This window comes from Microchirus variegatus, assembly GCF_963457635.1.
Source record: "Microchirus variegatus genome assembly, chromosome: 15".
NCBI lineage: Eukaryota > Metazoa > Chordata > Actinopteri > Pleuronectiformes > Soleidae > Microchirus > Microchirus variegatus.
In genome coordinates, this window is record NC_139816.1 from 9399091 (window position 1) to 9418313 (window position 19223).

The 19223-nt window shown below is 40.1% G+C and overlaps 2 protein-coding genes across 2 annotated transcripts in view; both read right to left on the minus strand.

Moving 5' to 3' along the window:
* Positions 1–1132: 1132 nt before the first annotated feature.
* Positions 1133–9412, minus strand: ncapg2 (non-SMC condensin II complex, subunit G2; the record flags this gene model as incomplete). The annotated part of the gene is made up of 26 exons (XM_083902039.1): positions 9317–9412; positions 8526–8717; positions 8138–8252; positions 7873–8039; positions 7640–7774; positions 7473–7567; positions 7238–7394; positions 7064–7156; positions 6845–6970; positions 6576–6755; positions 6230–6382; positions 5808–6030; positions 5596–5693; positions 5263–5436; positions 5118–5188; positions 4848–5001; positions 4530–4703; positions 4328–4444; positions 3989–4135; positions 2556–2655; positions 2268–2470; positions 1872–2006; positions 1629–1732; positions 1442–1542; positions 1270–1369; positions 1133–1184 (listed from the first exon to the last, which is right to left on the minus strand). The coding sequence occupies exons 1-26, from the start codon at positions 9392–9394 to the stop codon at positions 1133–1135; spliced, it is 3444 nt and encodes a 1147-aa protein (XP_083758165.1). The 5' UTR covers positions 9395–9412.
* Positions 9413–11658: 2246 nt separating this feature from the next.
* esyt2b (extended synaptotagmin-like protein 2b) overlaps positions 11659–19223 on the minus strand; it is a gene marked incomplete at its 5' end in the record, with an annotated part of 34266 nt that continues 26701 nt past the window's right edge. Inside the window, 9 exons of the mRNA XM_083901517.1 lie at positions 11659–11790; positions 11882–11931; positions 12015–12120; positions 12982–13113; positions 13378–13476; positions 14268–14620; positions 15790–15939; positions 16048–16134; positions 17937–18011. Of these exons, the coding sequence (XP_083757643.1) occupies positions 11718–11790; positions 11882–11931; positions 12015–12120; positions 12982–13113; positions 13378–13476; positions 14268–14620; positions 15790–15939; positions 16048–16134; positions 17937–18011 (1125 nt within the window). The 3' untranslated portion in view covers positions 11659–11717. The remainder of the gene's footprint in view (positions 11791–11881; positions 11932–12014; positions 12121–12981; positions 13114–13377; positions 13477–14267; positions 14621–15789; positions 15940–16047; positions 16135–17936; positions 18012–19223) is intronic.

The window sequence follows — 19223 nt, forward strand, 5'->3', positions numbered from 1 at the left end:
TTTATCGGAATGGATGTCTAATGAGTTATTTTTCCTTCCTGTTACTTGAAATGATGATAATGTACTTTGAATGAATTAATCTTTGATCTTAAGCTCAGAAAGACTGGGAACAAACGTGAATCTAATTAATTATATTATATATTTAGTGCCACCACTCTTTTAAGCTGTGATGGCTGTGCTCATACCCAATATTACCTTACAGTGTTTTTTTGTTTTTTTTTTAAATAAGGCATTCACAAGGACCTTCAGACACCAAGCAATCTTATCAGTTCATCTTCGAGTCAAAGTCAACATTTGTGCCAAAACAATTTGCTCACGGTGTTCCTGAAGATATCACATCGACAAGGTAAAAAAAAAAAAAAAGTGATGATGATATGTGAAGGTCAGGTCGACCTTGACCTTTGACCACCAGAGTGTAATAATCAGCTCATCCTTGAGTCAAAACTGAGATACTGGACAACCTGAAAACATCCACTGGGATTTCTGTGTCCTTTCAACACGGTAACTGAAAGAAAAGAGAATAGTTAAAGGCCCAGTGTGGAACATTTAGGTGGCATTATTTGGCAGAAATTGAAATAATTAAGACTTATTTTGTATGAATTGTCACCCCAGAATGAGCTTATTATATTATATTTATATCAGGATCATCATTTTGATGCTAACTGAAGGCTACATATGTTCTCCAACACACCTGGAAAGGAAGAGTGAAGGGAAATCACAATCAGATAAAGCAAAAGAGCATGTGATGTTCCACTTTAACACAAGGGCAAGAGGGAGTAATAAACATCAAGATCGATTGATACAGTCTGTTTTATTCACACACAAGTATCACACGATGCTGACAAACAGATATGTATATATAAATATACACAGATAAATGAAAAAAATATACTTATTCTGTATGAAACTGTTAAAAAACACAAGTAGAGCACAGATCTGGGGAAAGTGGAAGCCATAAAAACACAACACTCAATTCATGTGATTTGAGACATATATGATGTACGCACCAATGAAGAATATCTTTAATGACCATAGTTACTTTCAATATTGAATTTTAAATCATTTATTGTGCTGGTCTTATACTTCCCTTCTCTGCTGTAGATTGGGGTCATATTTTCTCATAAGATGGATGTTATAAATCCAGAATGTGATTCAAGGTCCTCACAGAAGATTCAAAAATAATCCTGTCAGGAAAGGGTATGAAAAAAACACACTAAATCAGCCGTTTATTAACAGATTATCTAAAAGACAAAATCTTCCTCTACTTACCCCTGGACGTCTCTGCTGTCTGAGGACGTCACTGCGTGAGTGTGAAGCTGTTGCTGGATACACGTGGCTGTGCTCTTCAAGGCCACTTTAGAAGATCCAGCTACGAAAGAAGAAAAAAAGTCTAACACACAATGTTCGCCTGCTTATCAATTCGCTCATGAACAAAACTCACAATGTTTGAGGACAGTCAAGATGTGCAGGACAGCGGCCACTTCAAGCAGACTGCTGATGGCCTCAGACTCCAGAGAGGATCTGACCTCCCTCAAAAATGCCCTGAAAGCCACAACATCGAGAAAATAAAGCTGTAAAATATCATAATGTCCTGTAGCAACGATCAGAGCAGGATTGAGAAAATTTACCTGCAGACAGACGGTGACTTGAGGACGATGGAGAGCAGGACGCTGGTCAGAGGAGGCATGTCCTCCACCGACTCTGGTGTGATCACCTCTTCAGGATCCGTCATCTTTAAAAAAATACGAGCCCAACCCAAATATTTCCTTCACTTAAATGTCTTTTGAAATACACTGGGTAGTTAGTTATCACTGTCAGGACAATTGAGATGTTAGGAGGAAAAATAAACGAGAAGTCGGCTCAGCTCATACCTTCTGGAACACGTATCTCTTCTCCACAACCATGACCGCAAACACAGTGGAAAAGACGCCACTGAGAGGCGCTCTGTCCCAGGTTTGTGCCACTTGGAGGAAGTCACTCAGACCAGGCACCGCTGACTGACACAGCTACAGTCGAGGTAGAAAAAAAAAAAAAGACAAGAGAATTAGACTGAAATTGAAAAATGCTGCTGCTGCTGCTGCTCTACTCTGAAAACTCTGAAAAGAGCAAGAGTAAATAAAGATAAAGGCCGACAGGTAATAAAGAGTGATGGATGACGGAGTCCAGAGAAGGGCTGTTATGCAACAATACAGCAATACAACAGCCAGCTGCCATTAAACATCACACTAACTTCAACAATAATTTAAAAAAGATATAACTCAGAGTACCTGTTTCCCCTTTTCTGGTTCCTTCTTGAGGTGGCGGGCCAAGAGTTCTATAATCTTCTGAAAGATGTTGGCCACCACGCCCAGAATGATCGTGGTTGCATCCTCTGGATTCTCCTCAGCCTCTGCGTCGTCGTCCGGCACGTAACTACCTGCCACCTCCTTTAGAACTGGCAGCACCGCAGGAATACAGAGGTAGCCTGCCTCTGAATTATTCAAATTCAAGAGGAATACTTAAATTATTATTCAACGTAACAGCCGTCTTGTTCTAAGAGATCTCTCGAGACTCACCTGAGACGAGGACGAGCGAGCACAGGTGAAGGATTTGACGCTGGAACGTCTCGTCGCCCAAACCCACGAGCAAAACATCTCGACACACAGCCAGGAAGCTCTGTAAAAAAAAAAAAGCATCACAGTGCAAACACATAATTTAGAAGAATGACATTTCAGTACAATATTCACTTCATCACATTACAAAAAAAAACACACTCAAGGTTATTTTTAATATCTGTTTGCAGCGACCTTTGGTGACAGGTTTTTTATAATGGCAAAAATAAGGAAATGCACTCATTTTGGAAAGGCAGTGTGAGTAGGAGGTGGAATGTGCAGTACAGTGAGACTGGTCTGAAGCAGAACAATCTATGAGGAGTCTAATTTTACCGAGCAGAACTGAACGTCCCGGAATTAAGAGGCAAAAGGTTGATGTTCTCGAATCGGGAGAAGATCATAACTCTTCATTTTCGTGATAGCATCAGTGCAGGCTGTGTATTAGATGAGACAAATATCTAAACTGGCAATTCATGAATAAGGAGATATGATTCAAGCATGGCTTTACCTGCAGATAAAAACTTGCTTTTTAAGAAATGCACACACAAGCATCCATCCACATCCCCCACCAACCTCATGCTAGTGTTCACAATGATGCTCAGTATCAACAAGCACCAGAAAGCTTCAAAAACAGCCATTAAATTAGATTATTGCGTAATGACAGACGCTATTTTACTCATCAAACGCACGGCTAATGTAGGATTATGAGAACATTAAAGAGGTGCCGTATAAAAGCGTCTGTTTTCTTTGCAGCCAGTCCAGAGACAGGTGTTATCCATGCTTCACTGGAAGCAAAGGAGTGATAATGAAGCACACAGGAGTTAAAATCGGAGTTGCTTTCCACTGCTACAGACAGCTAATGGTGAGGAAAAAGGGGGAAGTTGGATGTTGAACTTGCATTGGCAACAGAAACAATGTACATAAGTGCCTATAATTAGTACAAATGTTCTACTGTGGAGTAGGGGATGCTTCCCCCCCCCCCCTGTTGTTCCTGATTAGGAGCTGCCAGAGCAGATTCCAATTAGGATGGTGACTCTTCCTAAAGCAGCCCTCTGCAGACTTGGGACTGGCACCAGGAGTGAACTTATGCACCCACACAGTGGCTGAATAAATAACACAATTTGGGTTGAAGTGTATTGCACAGTGACACATACTGCAAGTGTGTAGACTAGTACGAAAACAACCACTCACACTGTGGTACGACTGCTACAGTAAAGAAATGTAGGTTATACATTTAACTCCATGCAGGCACATGCATTACTTTAGCGTCTCTAATTAAGACTATCATTTGTGAAGATGCCCGACACATATCTGTTAACAGATTTTTTTTAAATTCTGTAGCTGAATACCGGAGATGCCACCATGTATGCATTTACATAAGTTATAGAGGAGCTCACCTCAATTATCTGCACAGGCAGTTGCTGTGACTCCTCTGAATCCTGCCCATCATCTGTGCTACACTTAGCCAGATAAGGTAACACCCTTTCAGCGACCCACGCTGCCACGTGCTCCAGGGAGAGCAGGTAGTCACGACCCTCAGAGACCTGGGAAAGACACAAATGTTTGGTAACAACAATGTATATTGGGGAACATAATATTCCAAAAGGAAGCCACCTAAAAAGCCAGGTATACATAAGCATTAGCATCATTTCTATTGATCCGGTAACAACTGTGGTGGTTGCTATCTGGTAAATAATATTGAATTTGAAAAATGAAAAATTGAAACTGAAGCTCACGGTGTGTTGCAGATGTGCACCGAGGCGGCTGTGCAGCATGAAGGCCTTCAGTGCCGTCTCAACACTGGGACTTGTAGGATCTTCTGTGGTGGAGCTAAGGTGAGCTAACAGCACCAACTGTCGAGACAAAGGCAACACTGAAACATAATGTATTAAGAGTTTTGAATGATGATAATGTTATAAAAAATTATACACAACATACCTTCCAGTTACCTAAAACTGTATGGAGCTGCTTCAGTGGTTTCTGATCAAGAGCCAGGATTTTGTCGCGCGTTGAGGCGTGGTTGAACAGAAACTCCAGGTAAGTCAGTGCCAGGTCTGGTTTGGCCTCTATGGTCTCCTGGATACGTACTTTTCTACTGGTTGCAGCCTTCTCCTAAAGTGGACCCAAAAGAGGGTAACAAGGACAAGTCAGGATTAAACCTCTGGGGAATGTAACACATTAAATCAAAACTAGAACAACTTTTTTTTTTTTTTTAATCCCTTTCTGTTCCAGCTCTTTCATGCTACACTGACTGACCCCTTGCTTGGGCAGAGGTTCAGTGAGCCATTCGGTGATGAGTTCAAGGACATCAGCAGCTTGACCCCAGCAACAAATGCAGTCTAACAGCTGGCTGTACTGTGTTTGCACAGCTCCTGGTTCCATTCTCTTCAGTCTGGACAAAACGCCACAGCTGAAAAAAAAAAAAAAAAGCATGGCGAAAAATGCAGAATGAATGAAAAATATTACTTATAATAGAAAAAAATGCATGCAATTGAAACAGATAGACTAGACTTTTTTACTGCTCACCTGAACGTTGGGATTGCAGCCGGGGACATAAATGAGGCCAGCTGTACGAGAGGAACAGTACAACGCTCATCCTGAAACACAAATCAAAAAGTCTTAACTCTTACTAATTATTCCAAAATAATACAAAACAGCAACACTTGTATACCTCTAAGGCCTGGAAATATCTCGACATGACATTTCCAAACTTGGCAAAAAGGTATTTGTGGGTCTCCTCGTTCTGTTTCAGAGCCTTCTCCACGCTTCTCCACAGGATGACCACGACCTCCAGCAGACCGGACACAACAGCCACGTCTTTACCCAACGCTATAGGTTCAGCTAACTGCACAGACACAGGCACAGGGACAGGGTACTTTCACATCAAAAAGTAGTCTTTTACTCAGTCCTTTAATCAGGGTTTTGGAGTTAGCTGGGTTAATACAACAAGTAATTAGAGGATTAACTGAGGAAAAAAGGGTTAAAAAAAAAAAGTATCTCTTACTTCGCTGTTCTCCTTGTTGCTTTCGTTAAGCTCACTCATGTCACATTCAGCCTGAATACAGCTATTCAAGACGCGGCGGATGGCCAACATCAGCTTTACTGGAAAACGAGAAGAAAAGAACAAATATGATGGTATATAGTCATGGTTGCAAAAACTCTTTACGAAAAGAGAAAACAAGTAGCGTTTCAGTAACAGATATACACAGTACTCACTGATGTTGGTTGGGGCTGTGTGTTTGTAAGCGTGCTGATAGAACTTCCTGGCAGCCTCGGGATTCATCTGGATGAGGGTGATGCACCGACAGCACCACTCTTTCTCCGACTCGTTGACAGGGAAAAAGGACTTGAAGAGCAGTTCGACGATACGCTTCGAGACCGACGGGCCGTCAGCGGCCAGACGGGCCAGCAGGTGGTCCATATGGCACACGACCCAGAACTAGACAGTAATGACAGAGACGTTGTAGTAGACAAAGACAAAAAATATACTAATCATGAACAAAGAGGTGAATCTATCTTTACCATTAGCTTTGTTTTGTTTCGTGAATAAAATTACAGTTCAATTTTAATTAAACTAAGCCAAAAGAACAAAAACAAACACCCTATAAATCAAAAATGAAAGCGTGCACATGCTGTACCTTGGCAGCGCGTACTGCCTTGACTTTGATAAGCATGTCAAGGAAAGCTGTGCGCACTTTCTCCGAGTTGTCGTGAAGGCTGTACTTGAGGGTGGGCAGGAGTTTTTCCAGCACTGGGTGGCTGAGTGCATTGTCCAGGATGATTGTCAGACACTAGGGAGAGAATTAGACAAAACCACAAGTCAATAAATATCTTGTTTACAGCTTGTGATGTGCAGTCTGCAGTGACAAAAATATTTGGTTGATAATGTGAGACACGTTCACAACCAGTTTGTGAAAATGTCATCATCTTACATCATGGTCCTAACCATGTCTCTTTGTTTTCTATGAGAGAAACTGTCCATACCTTAAAGACAGAACAACGGACATCAGGGGAGCTGGTGTCAGTCGCCAGTTCTGTCACCAGTTTCTTCAGAAAGTCTGTGAGAATCATGGCAGGGATGAGCTCCCAGCACTTAGCCAAGATCTTACAGACACCGAGGGTAGCATTGGAGCGCACAATGGGGTAAGGGTCTTCAAGGAGGTTCTAAAAACAACAACAACAGACAGGGAATGGTTTTTAGTTTCTCAAACTCAGAACCAAAGGGGACTGAATACTTTGAGTTACTCTCTCACCATCGCTGTGTCCAGCTGCTTTTGAATGTTCTTGTCTATAATCTCTTTGCTCTGACTCGGGTCGTGAATAGGGAAGGCGTCAGTGAAGAGCAAAGTGGCATTTGCGCGCACCTCAGAGTTGGGAACCTGAACAAATTCAACAGAAACAGATCACAATAGAATAAAATACTCACATAATTAAGCGATGACTGAGATGCCTTTCAAAATCCATGCACGTACACTTAAAGCTTTCCAGAGAATGGGCTTGTAGAGACGATCCAGCATCTTGTCCACTTTGGGGCATTTCTTCCTTGAATGGAAATAGCTTATGATCTGCAAACACGAGGAAGAAGATTAAACCCACATTGCTTCCCATGAGTGCATGGGAAAAACTAATTATTGGGTGTCAACTACCTGTCGGACTTTGGTATGGACCGGAGAAGATCTGTGAAGGAAGATGGCACACTGCATCAAGTCCTGAATGCACGTGCTCTCAATCTGCTCCAAAAAGTCTCCGCTGGCCTTCTTCCATGCTCTGAAGTAGATCTCCGTAACATGAGTAGTTAACGTTCTGAAAGCAACAAGATATTAGTTGGTATTGTAATGAGAAATGAAACGCCTGTCTAACAGAGTAAAACCAGTGTCTTACTTTCTGTAAAATTCCAGCTGGTTTTTGATGGTGCCATGAATGACCCAGATGAAGTCGACATTCCAGCTAAAAAGGAACACCAGGAAGCGCTTCCCCTGTGGCAACATACACATCATGAGGTTGACGGCTCATTGAAAGAGCAAAAGGCTAAATTTCACTCCACTTACGTCGTCATTCTTGATGTAAACGGGATGGTGAAAACACCGAAGCAAAAGGTCGACTATTTCCTTGTTATCTTGTGACGAGTAGTCCAAACTCAGGAGCACATCGTGGAGACTCCAAACTCTTTGGATTTCCAGACCCTGAGAAGAGACACCAGGTAAGAGATATTTTACAACATAGAATAAAAACATATCCATAAAATCCAGCATGTGACATGCAGCTGAGGTCGTCCACTGACCGGTTTCTTCAAAATTAAGCTCTTCTGCAGCGAGATGACAAATGCGGTGTGACCAAACTTTTCTTTCTCTTTCAGGCCCTTCTTCCACCAGGCCTCACACAGCGTGTGGATGTGGAGCTGCAGCGGTGTAGGTGCCTCCGAGACAGGCAGTGATGACACCAGGACCACTGAGGGAAAGACACACAGAGGAAGAATCTGACACCAATTTCTTGTGCAGCTGATGTCCTTTTGACATAGAGAGAAAACAGAGCGCAGAGACACCCACCATGAAGTCTGTTGACAATTTCCAGAAGGGCACAATAGGTGTCACCGTCTTGCAAAACCTTCAGAGACACTACAGCCACGAGTGTCACACTGTCCACAACAGCCATGACATGTTTCTGAAGGAAAAAGGAAAAGCAAGATGTTAAGAAAAAAGAGGACACGTTCAAATAAATTCATTCAGCTTCTCCCGCTCTACTAGGGGTCGCTCCAGTGGATGATATGCATATTTGAGTTGTCCTTGAGTTGATTGGTTACCCTGCTTGGCTTGTACCTTTTCGGTCACAAGCAAAGTTTCCTTTCTGCATGGCTATGGGCTGCCCCTTGCAACAGTAGTGAGTCTACTGAAATGCTAATGATTTAACTGTATATAAATTGACGGATAAACCCACAGGGTCTTGAGGCGACTCCACCTCCATGCCCTCCTCCGTGCCAGGCTCTCTTCTCTCCTCCCAGCGCTCAGGAGGAAGCTCCTGCAGGACATCTTGGACGAGGGAAGCCAATCTTTCCCACAAAGCCTCCCTCTGGTCTCTGGGCATCTCCTGCACCACCTCCTCCACATCAAAGGGTTCCGCTTTGTCTTTCTACTCAGCAAGACCGGAAGGAGAGGAGCAGACACATGTTGAGACACAGAGCACAGTTTAGCTAAAAAACACCTTTATATCTAGAATCTGCATTTTTACTCCCGGTACTAGATGATTGACAAAAAACAAACCACTAACTTATTTTTATTTTGGTAATTGGATAACAAATTATTTATTACAGCTTGAAACTAATGGAAGTGTTTCACACATTAGTTTGACCTCTGGTGAGATGCGTTCCATAACATTATAGGAACTGAATTACACATAGAAATTATTATTAGCAGAAACCATCAAAAATCACATCACATGTTGAACCATGTTGAACTGGCATTAGGGCTCGTTTTTTCTCTTGGTATTTCATCTGGAATTGTAGAGAGCCATAATACAGCAGGTTTTTAAACGAATCAGAGAGATATACAGTATGTCATGACAAACCCCGCACACATACATGGAAAAATTGACATCAAGTGTCCATCGTGGACAAGGCATACATGAACGATGCATACCTATAATACATATCCAGACTAGCTATAAATATATACATATTAAAACGGCGTGTGACAGGTGAACACTTCACATTTTAATGCAGTTTTACTTACGTGAAGTTGAATGAAATGCAGGAAATCCTCCACATTTTCTTTGCGCGCCGCTTCTAAAAACGCCTCTCGCTTTGACATGTTTTCTGCTTTGCGGTGTTTGCGATGCAGCAAACCTGCAATTGAACAAACAAAACTCACCCTTACAGTAAATCAATAATCTTTGTGATAACTTAGTGGCGACAACTAAAAACAAACATGGCTGTCCGTGTGTCTTCTCGCATTTAGTCGTACAAAACGAACGTAAACGCCGCTCTGCCTGTTGTTACTCGTAGTATAATGTCCTGTAATCGTTAAATGTTACTAAACAAGTAGCGATAGTGGTGTTGTTTACCTGTTATTTATTATATTATGAGGCAGCAGCAGCAAAAATAACCACGTCCCATAACAAACCCGAACCCGCGCAAATTTGTTTTGAGCCGTGAGCCGTGCGTCATGACGTCATGACGTCGTACGTCTATCTTCTTCTTCTTCTACTTTATTTTTGGCAGACTGGCCGCGATAACGTCGTATTGCTGCTCTCTACTGTTTGCTTTTCATAGTTTTGCCATAATTTTCAGATTTTGCCAAAATAATCCAGTCGTGTTGAGTAAATTTGAGTCCAATGTCACCGTAACTCTGTGTCCAACATGTTAAGAGAGTCGACCTTCGTAAAAAAAAAAAATCGTCGTAGTAAAAAAATTAAAATAAAATAAAAACGTGTGCTTGTAATGTGCCTTTTCTGCCACTTGATGGCGACAAATGACAGCCTATAGGTTCCAGCTGATCTGCGACTGCAGTTTGCCCTTTCCTCCTGCACTGCTCATGTTTATTAGTTTTAATACCACGTGATTTTATTCACCCATTTGCAAACCACTCTCATCAATTAGATCCCAATTCTCAGTGGAAATTATTACGCAAGGTCGAATGTGTTGTTTTATCCCACCCTCGAATCTGCAAACCATCACATAACATGCAATAATTCAATCAAAGTACATCTTTTGTCGACTGCAATGGTTAATTGTTGATTTTAGGTTTTTTAATGGTATTCTTTGTGTCATTGTTTTTCTTTTTATGAGAAGTCTGTGAGCCCTTGAATTGCACCCTGGGTACATTTTTAAGGGGATATCAAATAGTACAACTGTTGCAGCAAAAACAAATAAAACACTTGTAGTGTTACTCCAGTAAGACACAGATCCACGGTTGACAGCCTTAAACATATATTGTGTGCAAAACTGAAAGTATCTCTGAAGTTGACGTGTTTATTAGTGAAAGTAGGACACTCAAAGTTTACAATTTATGTTAAGAAAAGCATATATATAAGCTTATAAGTTAGTGGTTATTGGTTGTTTACTTCTCATCACTTCAAAAAACCAACAAGATGTATGAAATCTGCCCATTGAGACCCAATGATGTCCATGTAACTGTGTGGTATTTACATCTAATGTTGAAAGACCGTCCTTAAAAAAAAGGCAAGAAGAATTTTCAGAAGAGAAACAGTTTATTCATCAAAAGCCATGAGGCATCATATCATTCAAAAATAATAAAATTAAGAAAAGGCGAAAAGTACAGAGTGGGTCTTTAAGGCACGGGATAGAGAACAAGAAAGAGATCCATAAGCTCAAATTGACAGTAATAAATGCATGGCTAGACATGTACATAGCTGTGCCTTCTTAATCTCAGCAGTCCTGCTCAAAAATGCAATAATTGTCTCTGTACACATTTTCTTTTTTCTAGTTTCTGGAGTGAACAACAATCCAAGCCCTGTTCAAGTATCTTTTTTTTTTTCATATTATACAGCCCTAAAACACCCACAGGTCATTAGGGACGATATTCAAAAAGAACCAATATTGCACAAAGTCCTCTTAAAACATTCAGAGCAATGGTTTTTTGATTTGATTTGCATATGTGCATTCCGTGTTTGTAATCAAGCATAAGGAACAATAAGAGATAAACAGTCAAATGACACTTCATGACAAAAGAAATTATATATATATATATATATATACTGTATATAAAAGTCAAGACTGCTACTGTATCTGTTCCTTTGGAAAGAGTTTTCTCACACAGCAAATGTGTCCCATTCTTGCAAACAGATTTTCAACACAATTTCCATTCAAATAAATAAAATGCCATGAAAGCCCCTGCAATTCGGAAAACTCAGCGTCAGCGACACGCAATATATACACAACACACTGAAAACAGACACAGTTCAGTTTGTGTGTTTTTGTTACAGTTATGTGAAAATATCTTTAAATTAGGTTCATTGACGGAACGATACCAGGAAATATTCAGAAATACTTCATTACATGCTGATATAATTCCCGCCACTTTACATGTATATGAAAAAAATAAACACCAAAAACAACTCCTCGATGTGCCCTTTAAATTAACAAGGTAACTAAATTACAGCAGAAAGGTAAATTCACAATGTGAGCAGAGGGTCTTGAGTACTTGTTAAGCTTTGCGATGACAGTCCGTCTTCACTTAAAATATACCTGCAAGAAAAATGAAATAGAATGAAATAAAAATAACAAAATGAATCAGTGGTTAATGCTCAGGTTAATGTTAAATAAAATCCAAAATTACCATTGCGTCCATCCTCTCGCTATGTCCTCTCCACTTAAATCTACCAAAACCTGCAATTTTGAACCCAAAGTAAAGGAAGAATTGTCACATTTAAAGTACTTTAAACATGGATAATAGAATCAGCAGAAGTTACCTTTCCCAGGAGCCCTTTGTGTTTGGACAGGATGCTTCCTCCGTTCTTTACTGCTACATCCAGAGTTCTCCTGTGAAGCTCCACCATAGATACACTAAACTCAAATCTACAAGCAACACAGACATGTTTAATGTCACTCATTATGTCTTGGAATATTAACAAAAAATAGCTAATATAGGACTTCCTTGCTTCCTACAGGTGGAAAAAAGATTCTCACTGTTAAGATTTGTTGTCAAATCCACGAGAGAAAGAAATAAGATGCAAACACACAAAGTGTCCAACGCAAGAAGAAAAATGATTTGAATTAATATGACTGTAACTTAACGCCGAGCTATGTTTATTACAAATGTGTACTTTTAATTAAATGTAGTTTGTGATTTGCAAAGTGTACAAGCGGCTAAATTGACTGCATGAAGATTTGTGAACAACCTGAAGTGTCCAACAACTCTCTTCTAACTCAATAATCAATAAAATGTGGACTGACAGGTACTTAAAGGTGCAGAATTTACGAATTAGTGACATCTAGTAGTGAGACGGTAGATCTTAACAAACCATAGACTCCTGAAAACATGTCTTAATCTCTGACATTTAGCAAGGAAATGTCTAAAATCTCAGTATTTAACAGAGGAGTCTGGTATTGATTGTGGTATTTGTGCAGCCGTGTTATGGCGGCCACGTTAAGTCGGTGCTACAGTAACGGAAAACAATGTGATTCCAAAGTGAGTCGAGCCGAGTAGTGCGAGAACTGTATTAGCTAAACAATCCTAGGTGTCACACACTGGACCTTTAAAATACCAAAATAGCCTCATAGATCTGTTAAAAAAAGTGTCAGCTATCAATAACACCATAACTACAAACAGCTAAATCTTAAGAAAACAAAACCCATGTGAAGTCCAACAACAACAACAACACTCATGTAACTACAAGTGACAGGTATGTTTAAGCTTGTGTTTTTCTCCAAACCCACGTTTGATCATAAACAGGGTGAAGGGTCCTCTTCATTGTGCTGGTCTTCCTCCTCCCCGTCCGGCTCTTGTCAGGCAGTAAATATAGGCGGATGAAGGGATCGGAGCCATCTTTGGTGAAGGCTATCAAGTTACTGAGGACACACAGGACAAAATTGTTTCACTTCACATGTTGTCAGGCACATGTTCTTTATGCTAATGGTGACAGTGCTGCGCAGTTCCACTGAGAACAAACATGATCTGCATACTCAAAAATCTGCACACACAATTTCACGACATCGAGCTCGAGCCAAGAACCAAGGACAATAATGAAGTGAAGTGAGTGTTTTTTTGTTTTTTTTTTCCCTCGTGAATCCGTCACAGCACAGCGCACAGTAAACTCATGATGATGACCTCACCGGCAGGAGTGCACCACCACAATGAGCTTGTTCCTCTGAGAGCTGTGTCGAACAGTCAGCTGGACCTCGCCCAGGGGAAACTGGCCCGGCGCTGAGCCACTGAAACCACAACAGAGTCACAGTCAGTGTCGCGTCCGAACGCTGCGGCTGAATTTAAATAGTACGTGTGAGACGAGACCGATCGAATGATTCGATAGTGTGTGGTTGATGTTATTATTCTGCCTCTGTTTGGTATTTATGTTTCCCAGTAAGTGCTAAATTCTACGTCAAACCACTATAAATATTGGACCAAAATATCAAGTTTAATTGTTTAATCTTGAATGTGTGAATGTGCTACAACAGCAAATAACAGACTTTCCTTTAAAGCTGTGTTTATTCCATCAAAACTTCTGAATGGCAGCTATGTGTAAATATTAACTACCCTTCAAAAATTTGGGGTCACTTAGAAATGTCCTTATTTTTTAAGGAAAAGCACTTTTTTTTCAATGAATATAACATTAAATGAATCAGAAATACACTCTATACATTGTTAATGTGGTAAACGACTATTCTAGCTGCAAACGTCTGGTTTTTAATGGAATATGTGCATAGGTGTACAGAGGCCCATTTCCAGTGTTCTAATGGTACATTTTGTTTGCTAATCGCATTAGAAGGATATTCGATGATTAGAAAACCCTTGAAGACCCTTGTGCAATTAAGTTAAAATAATTATTTAGAATAAAAATCATTATTTCTAATCTTGTCAATGTCTTGACTATATTTTCTATTCGTTTTGCAACTCTTTTGATGAATAAAAGTGTGACTTTTAATGGAAAACTTTTAAACGGTAGTGTAAATGCCATAAGACTATGTATATAACTATAACGTATCATTTCTGCGTATTTATTTACTTCTGCAGTTGACGGAGCCTTTGCTGCAGCTCCAGAGTGGCGTATGGCAGGGAGATATCCGAGGCCAGGCTGGGCGTGGACTCCTTGTGAGGCAGGTGTTTCTGGGAACTGGAAATGCACGTGCTGAGGTTGGAGGTGCTGCGGAGAGGGCTGGCGGAGTACGGCTCGCCGTCCCTGTGTTGGAGGGTGAAGGTGGAAGCGTATATGGGGGGCGGAGTCGTGGGCAGAGGCAGCGGGGAATCCGAGGAGGAGTGTCTCTGGGCGGAGGCCGCGGTTGGCTGCGGCACGCTGGATTTCCTGACCTGCACGGAGGAAGGCTGGTCCGACGACACCTGCTTCTCAAGGGACAGGATCTGAAGGACGAGACGGAGGACATCAATTATTTATGTATTCAAACGTGATAAAATAACGGCAATATTTCTCATATCCTTTAAATATCCATTAAAAAAGTAAGGAACTCTCTTGTCCGAGCCCTTTTTATTATCCTTTCTTTTAAACACAAATCAAAACAATAGACTCCCTGAGGCTGAAACGCGCCAGTGTTGGTTGAATATTTAAACGACATCATTAAATAACATAATGTTCAAAATACGGATTCACAAAAAAACAAACCCATAAGTTCTCATTTTTATTTTTCCACTGTAGAAAAGTTTAAGAGTGTTGTCAGCGGCTGTGTTTACTGTTTTATACTAGATTTACCATCAGATTCAATGGTTTACTTTTTGTATATATCTTAATCTATATTACAACACTATATTATTGTATTATCTACGCACTACACTTGTGTGTTTGATTAATTCTATTGTTTTCTATGTTAATTGTGTTTGGCTGCAGCAATATGTGAATTTCCCTAGTGTGGAATCAATCTAATAGAATCTAATCTAATGCTACTAAATCACTGTATCATCCAAAAAATATAACCTAAAGATTCAGTGATATTTTATAATAATAATAACAATAATGATAATAAACATTATTTGTATAGCACCTTTCATACAAGGATTGCAGCTCAAAGTAAGGAAAATCAACATTTTAAGACCAACTACATCAATAAAAAACAACACAGGGTGGAATGAAAAAGGAAAAAGGATGAAATTCATAAAGTAGAAACCCAGTTTTACCTTTGAAATAAAACAAAAATATGCAGATAAAACAGTAAAATACAACACAGGGTGGAATAAAATAGGAAAAGGGTCGAGTCAAGAGGTTAAAACCCTGAGCTTGTTGAAGGCTGGAGTGAAAAGATAAGCTTTAAGTCTTCTTTTACACAATATCTAGTGAGCTGTTCCAAAGTTTCCCCAATTTTCTTCAGACTGTTGTGAGGAAACTCCTATAGAACTGGGATATTTCACTTTTGATCGATCATTATTCTTTCGTTTCTAAAGTGCTGTGTCAGTCTTTACACGCCCTCCTCATCATTAATGGCTGCATTAACACGACCTTCCTTCCTCTGAAATGAACGCTAACATCCATCATTAATGTATCAATAAGCAAATGAGAACAAGAAGCAGAGTGGTTTTACCCTCAGGGCCATTTTAAGTTTGATGGTGGAGCTGGGTCCGGAGTTCTTGAGAGCAAAACACTGAGTCAGCGTCATGTCCTCCTCGGCCAACAGGCAGCTCAAAGGCACCGTCAAATTACCCAGAGTGCATTTGTGCTTGTCGTCTTTTACCTGTGTGTGTGTGTATGAAGAAGAGAGAGAAAGGGAGATAGGTGGGTCAGCTACTTCCACTCTGAAAACAACTGGACGTGGTCGCGTGATGCGATAATGCGGGATTACCTCCACCTCGAGCTCCTGCCTCCTGGGATTGTGAATAAGAAATGAAAAACAGTCTTCCCACAGAGGCTCCTTAGTCTTGAACCGGATCTTTATGGACACAAAGGTTTGTTTACTACTTGCTGCTAATTAAAAGACACTCCAGGGCAGCTAATTAAAAACACAATTCGTACAGAAAGAGAGAAAGAAAGTGTTGAAAATGCTGTGTTTGACTTCAATTTAGAAACACTGTGAATAAAATACTTTGTTTTTTGTTCTAATTTATATATATAAAAAAAATTCCCAATTTACCATTGTGTCATTTAACCGGATTCCAACATCTATACTGACACCTAATTAGCCAGAGAATTGGAAACACCTGTGTGAGTGAGCAGGCCTTTTGAATTTAATGACATCATTAAAAGCTTATATGTGCTCTTAAAAACACATAAAAGAAAACAAAATGACCCCAATCACTATTGTGCTACTGACAGTTCAAATGTCTGCAACAGGAAAATGTCAAAACATTTCAGCCTGGGGTCAAAGACGGTGTCTCACGCAGTTGTAACACATGCTCAGATGCCGTTTTATTCCGCCGTAGATGAACAGGCTGTCGTTTAAAGCAGTGTTAACCTCTCTCTCAATTACCAATACGTCTATTTCAGGAACAGTTGCTCTTTACAATCAGAGGGGCATTATCTCCAGGGAGAGAGAGAGAGAATCTGAGGTGCAATGTAAAGGTGAAATGTGTTGAGAATGTGAGATAAAGAAAAAAAAAATCAATAATAATATCTGTGTTCAGTCTTTGGTAAAGATTGAAACATTCACTTTTTATTGTTTTTCTCATAACCTCAAATCATAAAATGTGTCTTTTGGTCGAAAGAGCTACTAAATGAATGATGGCTGAGTTCCATTTAGCTTCCTCAGTTTCAGGACCTGAAATGAGCCGTTATGACTGTGATCAATGACACTGGACTCACATATGAGCATGATTTTAACGCTTGGCGACGGGCAGCTCTGGCGATTACTCATTTAATCGGTTCGGGTGTTGTTTTCAATGATCAAAACAAGATTTCTGATTGTTCAGCTTCTTAAAAGTGAATATATTCTAGTTTCTTTGCTCCATCTAACAAAGAAATCGTCAAAACTGAATTTTCTGACATCACCACCTCCTCTTCCTTTAAACACAGCACACATGGTAGAGGCACAGCTGCCGGGGAAGAGATAGATTATAGACAGAATATAACACTAAATACAATAGGACATTTGTCTGTAATTATTTAAAGGTGCATTTTGTAATAAATGCAATTGGCCATAAAATCCTCCTTATATGTCACAGAGATTCAGGAATAATGTTCATATAACAAACTGAACTCACCAACAACAACAGTACAGCCAAAATATTTGCATTTAAAAAAATGCTGTTTTGAAATCATGTTTTGGCATGTGGCGCCACCTAGGGCCGTCTACCAATCATTGCAGTCAGTAGAGTCTCAGCTGCCGAGCAACCACGGGTTGCCAGTTATGTCAGAAAACGAAACCTAAAAGACCTCAGTATTTTGAATTTGAATGTAGTAACAGTTTTTGGCCACATTCTTACATATGGCAACTTTAATTATTTAATTAAATGACATATATAAAAGCTTGTGTGCTGTTTGCCAATGCTTAACTTTACATTAATTCCTTTTGCAGTTTTTTGCATCATAAATAAAGTTTTTATAGTCAAGTGTACATTATCCCATATATAAAAAAAACACTTTTACTTTGAAATTGTGAAATATCACAGTGAATACCTTTATTGTGATATCATGACGAAATATAGTGTTGTTTTCTCACTTTTTTTCCCCTATAGACCGGCCCCTTCTTTACCAGCGTGAGTTTGACCCGACATAAACAGCGATGGGCGGACTCACCTTACTCTCCTGTGTTTTGTGTCCAACGGTAAATTGGACGTAAGGACTGGGCTCGGTGCTGCTCTTTTTCGCAGACTGTTGGGGATAAAGCAGAGAGAGAGGCGTGTTAGCTGACTCTAACCGGTGTCACAAACCAAAAGAATTACGCCCAAACTCAAACATTAGCTCCTTCAGAGACAGAGAGAGAGTCATCGTCAAGCACACAATGCTGAAAAGAGTCGACTAACGTACATCATGACAAGCAGGGCTGCAGGCAGAGAGGCATCGGGGGGAGACCACAAGGTTCTGTCCTCCTCAGCACTCTAATTCAACTATGATGAGTCCTGACAGCTGAGTGCTATTCAGTATTCCTTGCAGAACAATTACAAGCCACACATTAGGCTTTGACATTAGACCGAAAGCCTTGTTATCATCGTTTGAGTTTTGGGTTGTGTCCAAACATAGCTATTGAGAATTAAAGCCCTATATTTTAAATGCAGGCCGCTTCATGCAAGACAAATCTTTAAAAGCATAAAATAAATGTAATTCTGATTCACGTTGTTTCATGCTCTCACATTTGTAAACAATTTAATTTGCGCTTTATTTCATTGGTTAAGTGTTTTTGCTGTTTTGCAGCGGCTGCTTTATGTGGAAGAAAACATGTACATATCATGCAGATGAAAGGCTGAGTGGAACATTTTATTCTGTGTGAAAGTGTTTCATGAATATTGTAAGAGTATGACAGGTTTCTAGTCCATCATATGAGGCGTGTTGTATGTGCATGTGTATAGGTACATTAAAAAGGTTAGAATGTAGAAAATGGACCAAGAGGAGACTATATTTTAGCCTGGGCAAATTCAAATTTAGAGCAATCAATCAAATATATTGTTGGCAGTGGAAAAAAATATGACATTTTAAATAGCCCCATGGTGCATGACTATATAGGTCAAACGCTGCCAATCAAATCTTTGAAACAGCGAGGCAAATAAGACTTGTATAAGAATTGTAGCGGCAAAAATGGAAGCAGTGGAAATGTTTCCTGGCAGCATTTTGGTCTGCTTCCCTACTGAGCTCAACTATACTGAATTGATTCAAATCAGAAAAAAATCTGAATGCTTTTACTGATTGTTTGTCTCCTCAGTATCCTTTCCTGAAGTTCACGCTACTGTACTGTGTGAACCTCCTGGTGTCTAATGACAACATGTCATTACAGTCATTTCAAAACAGATTAAATGGAAAATGACAAGCTTTTGGCAGCGCTGAAGCTGGGAATACCGAGTACTTCAGTTGACCCGATAATGCCAAATA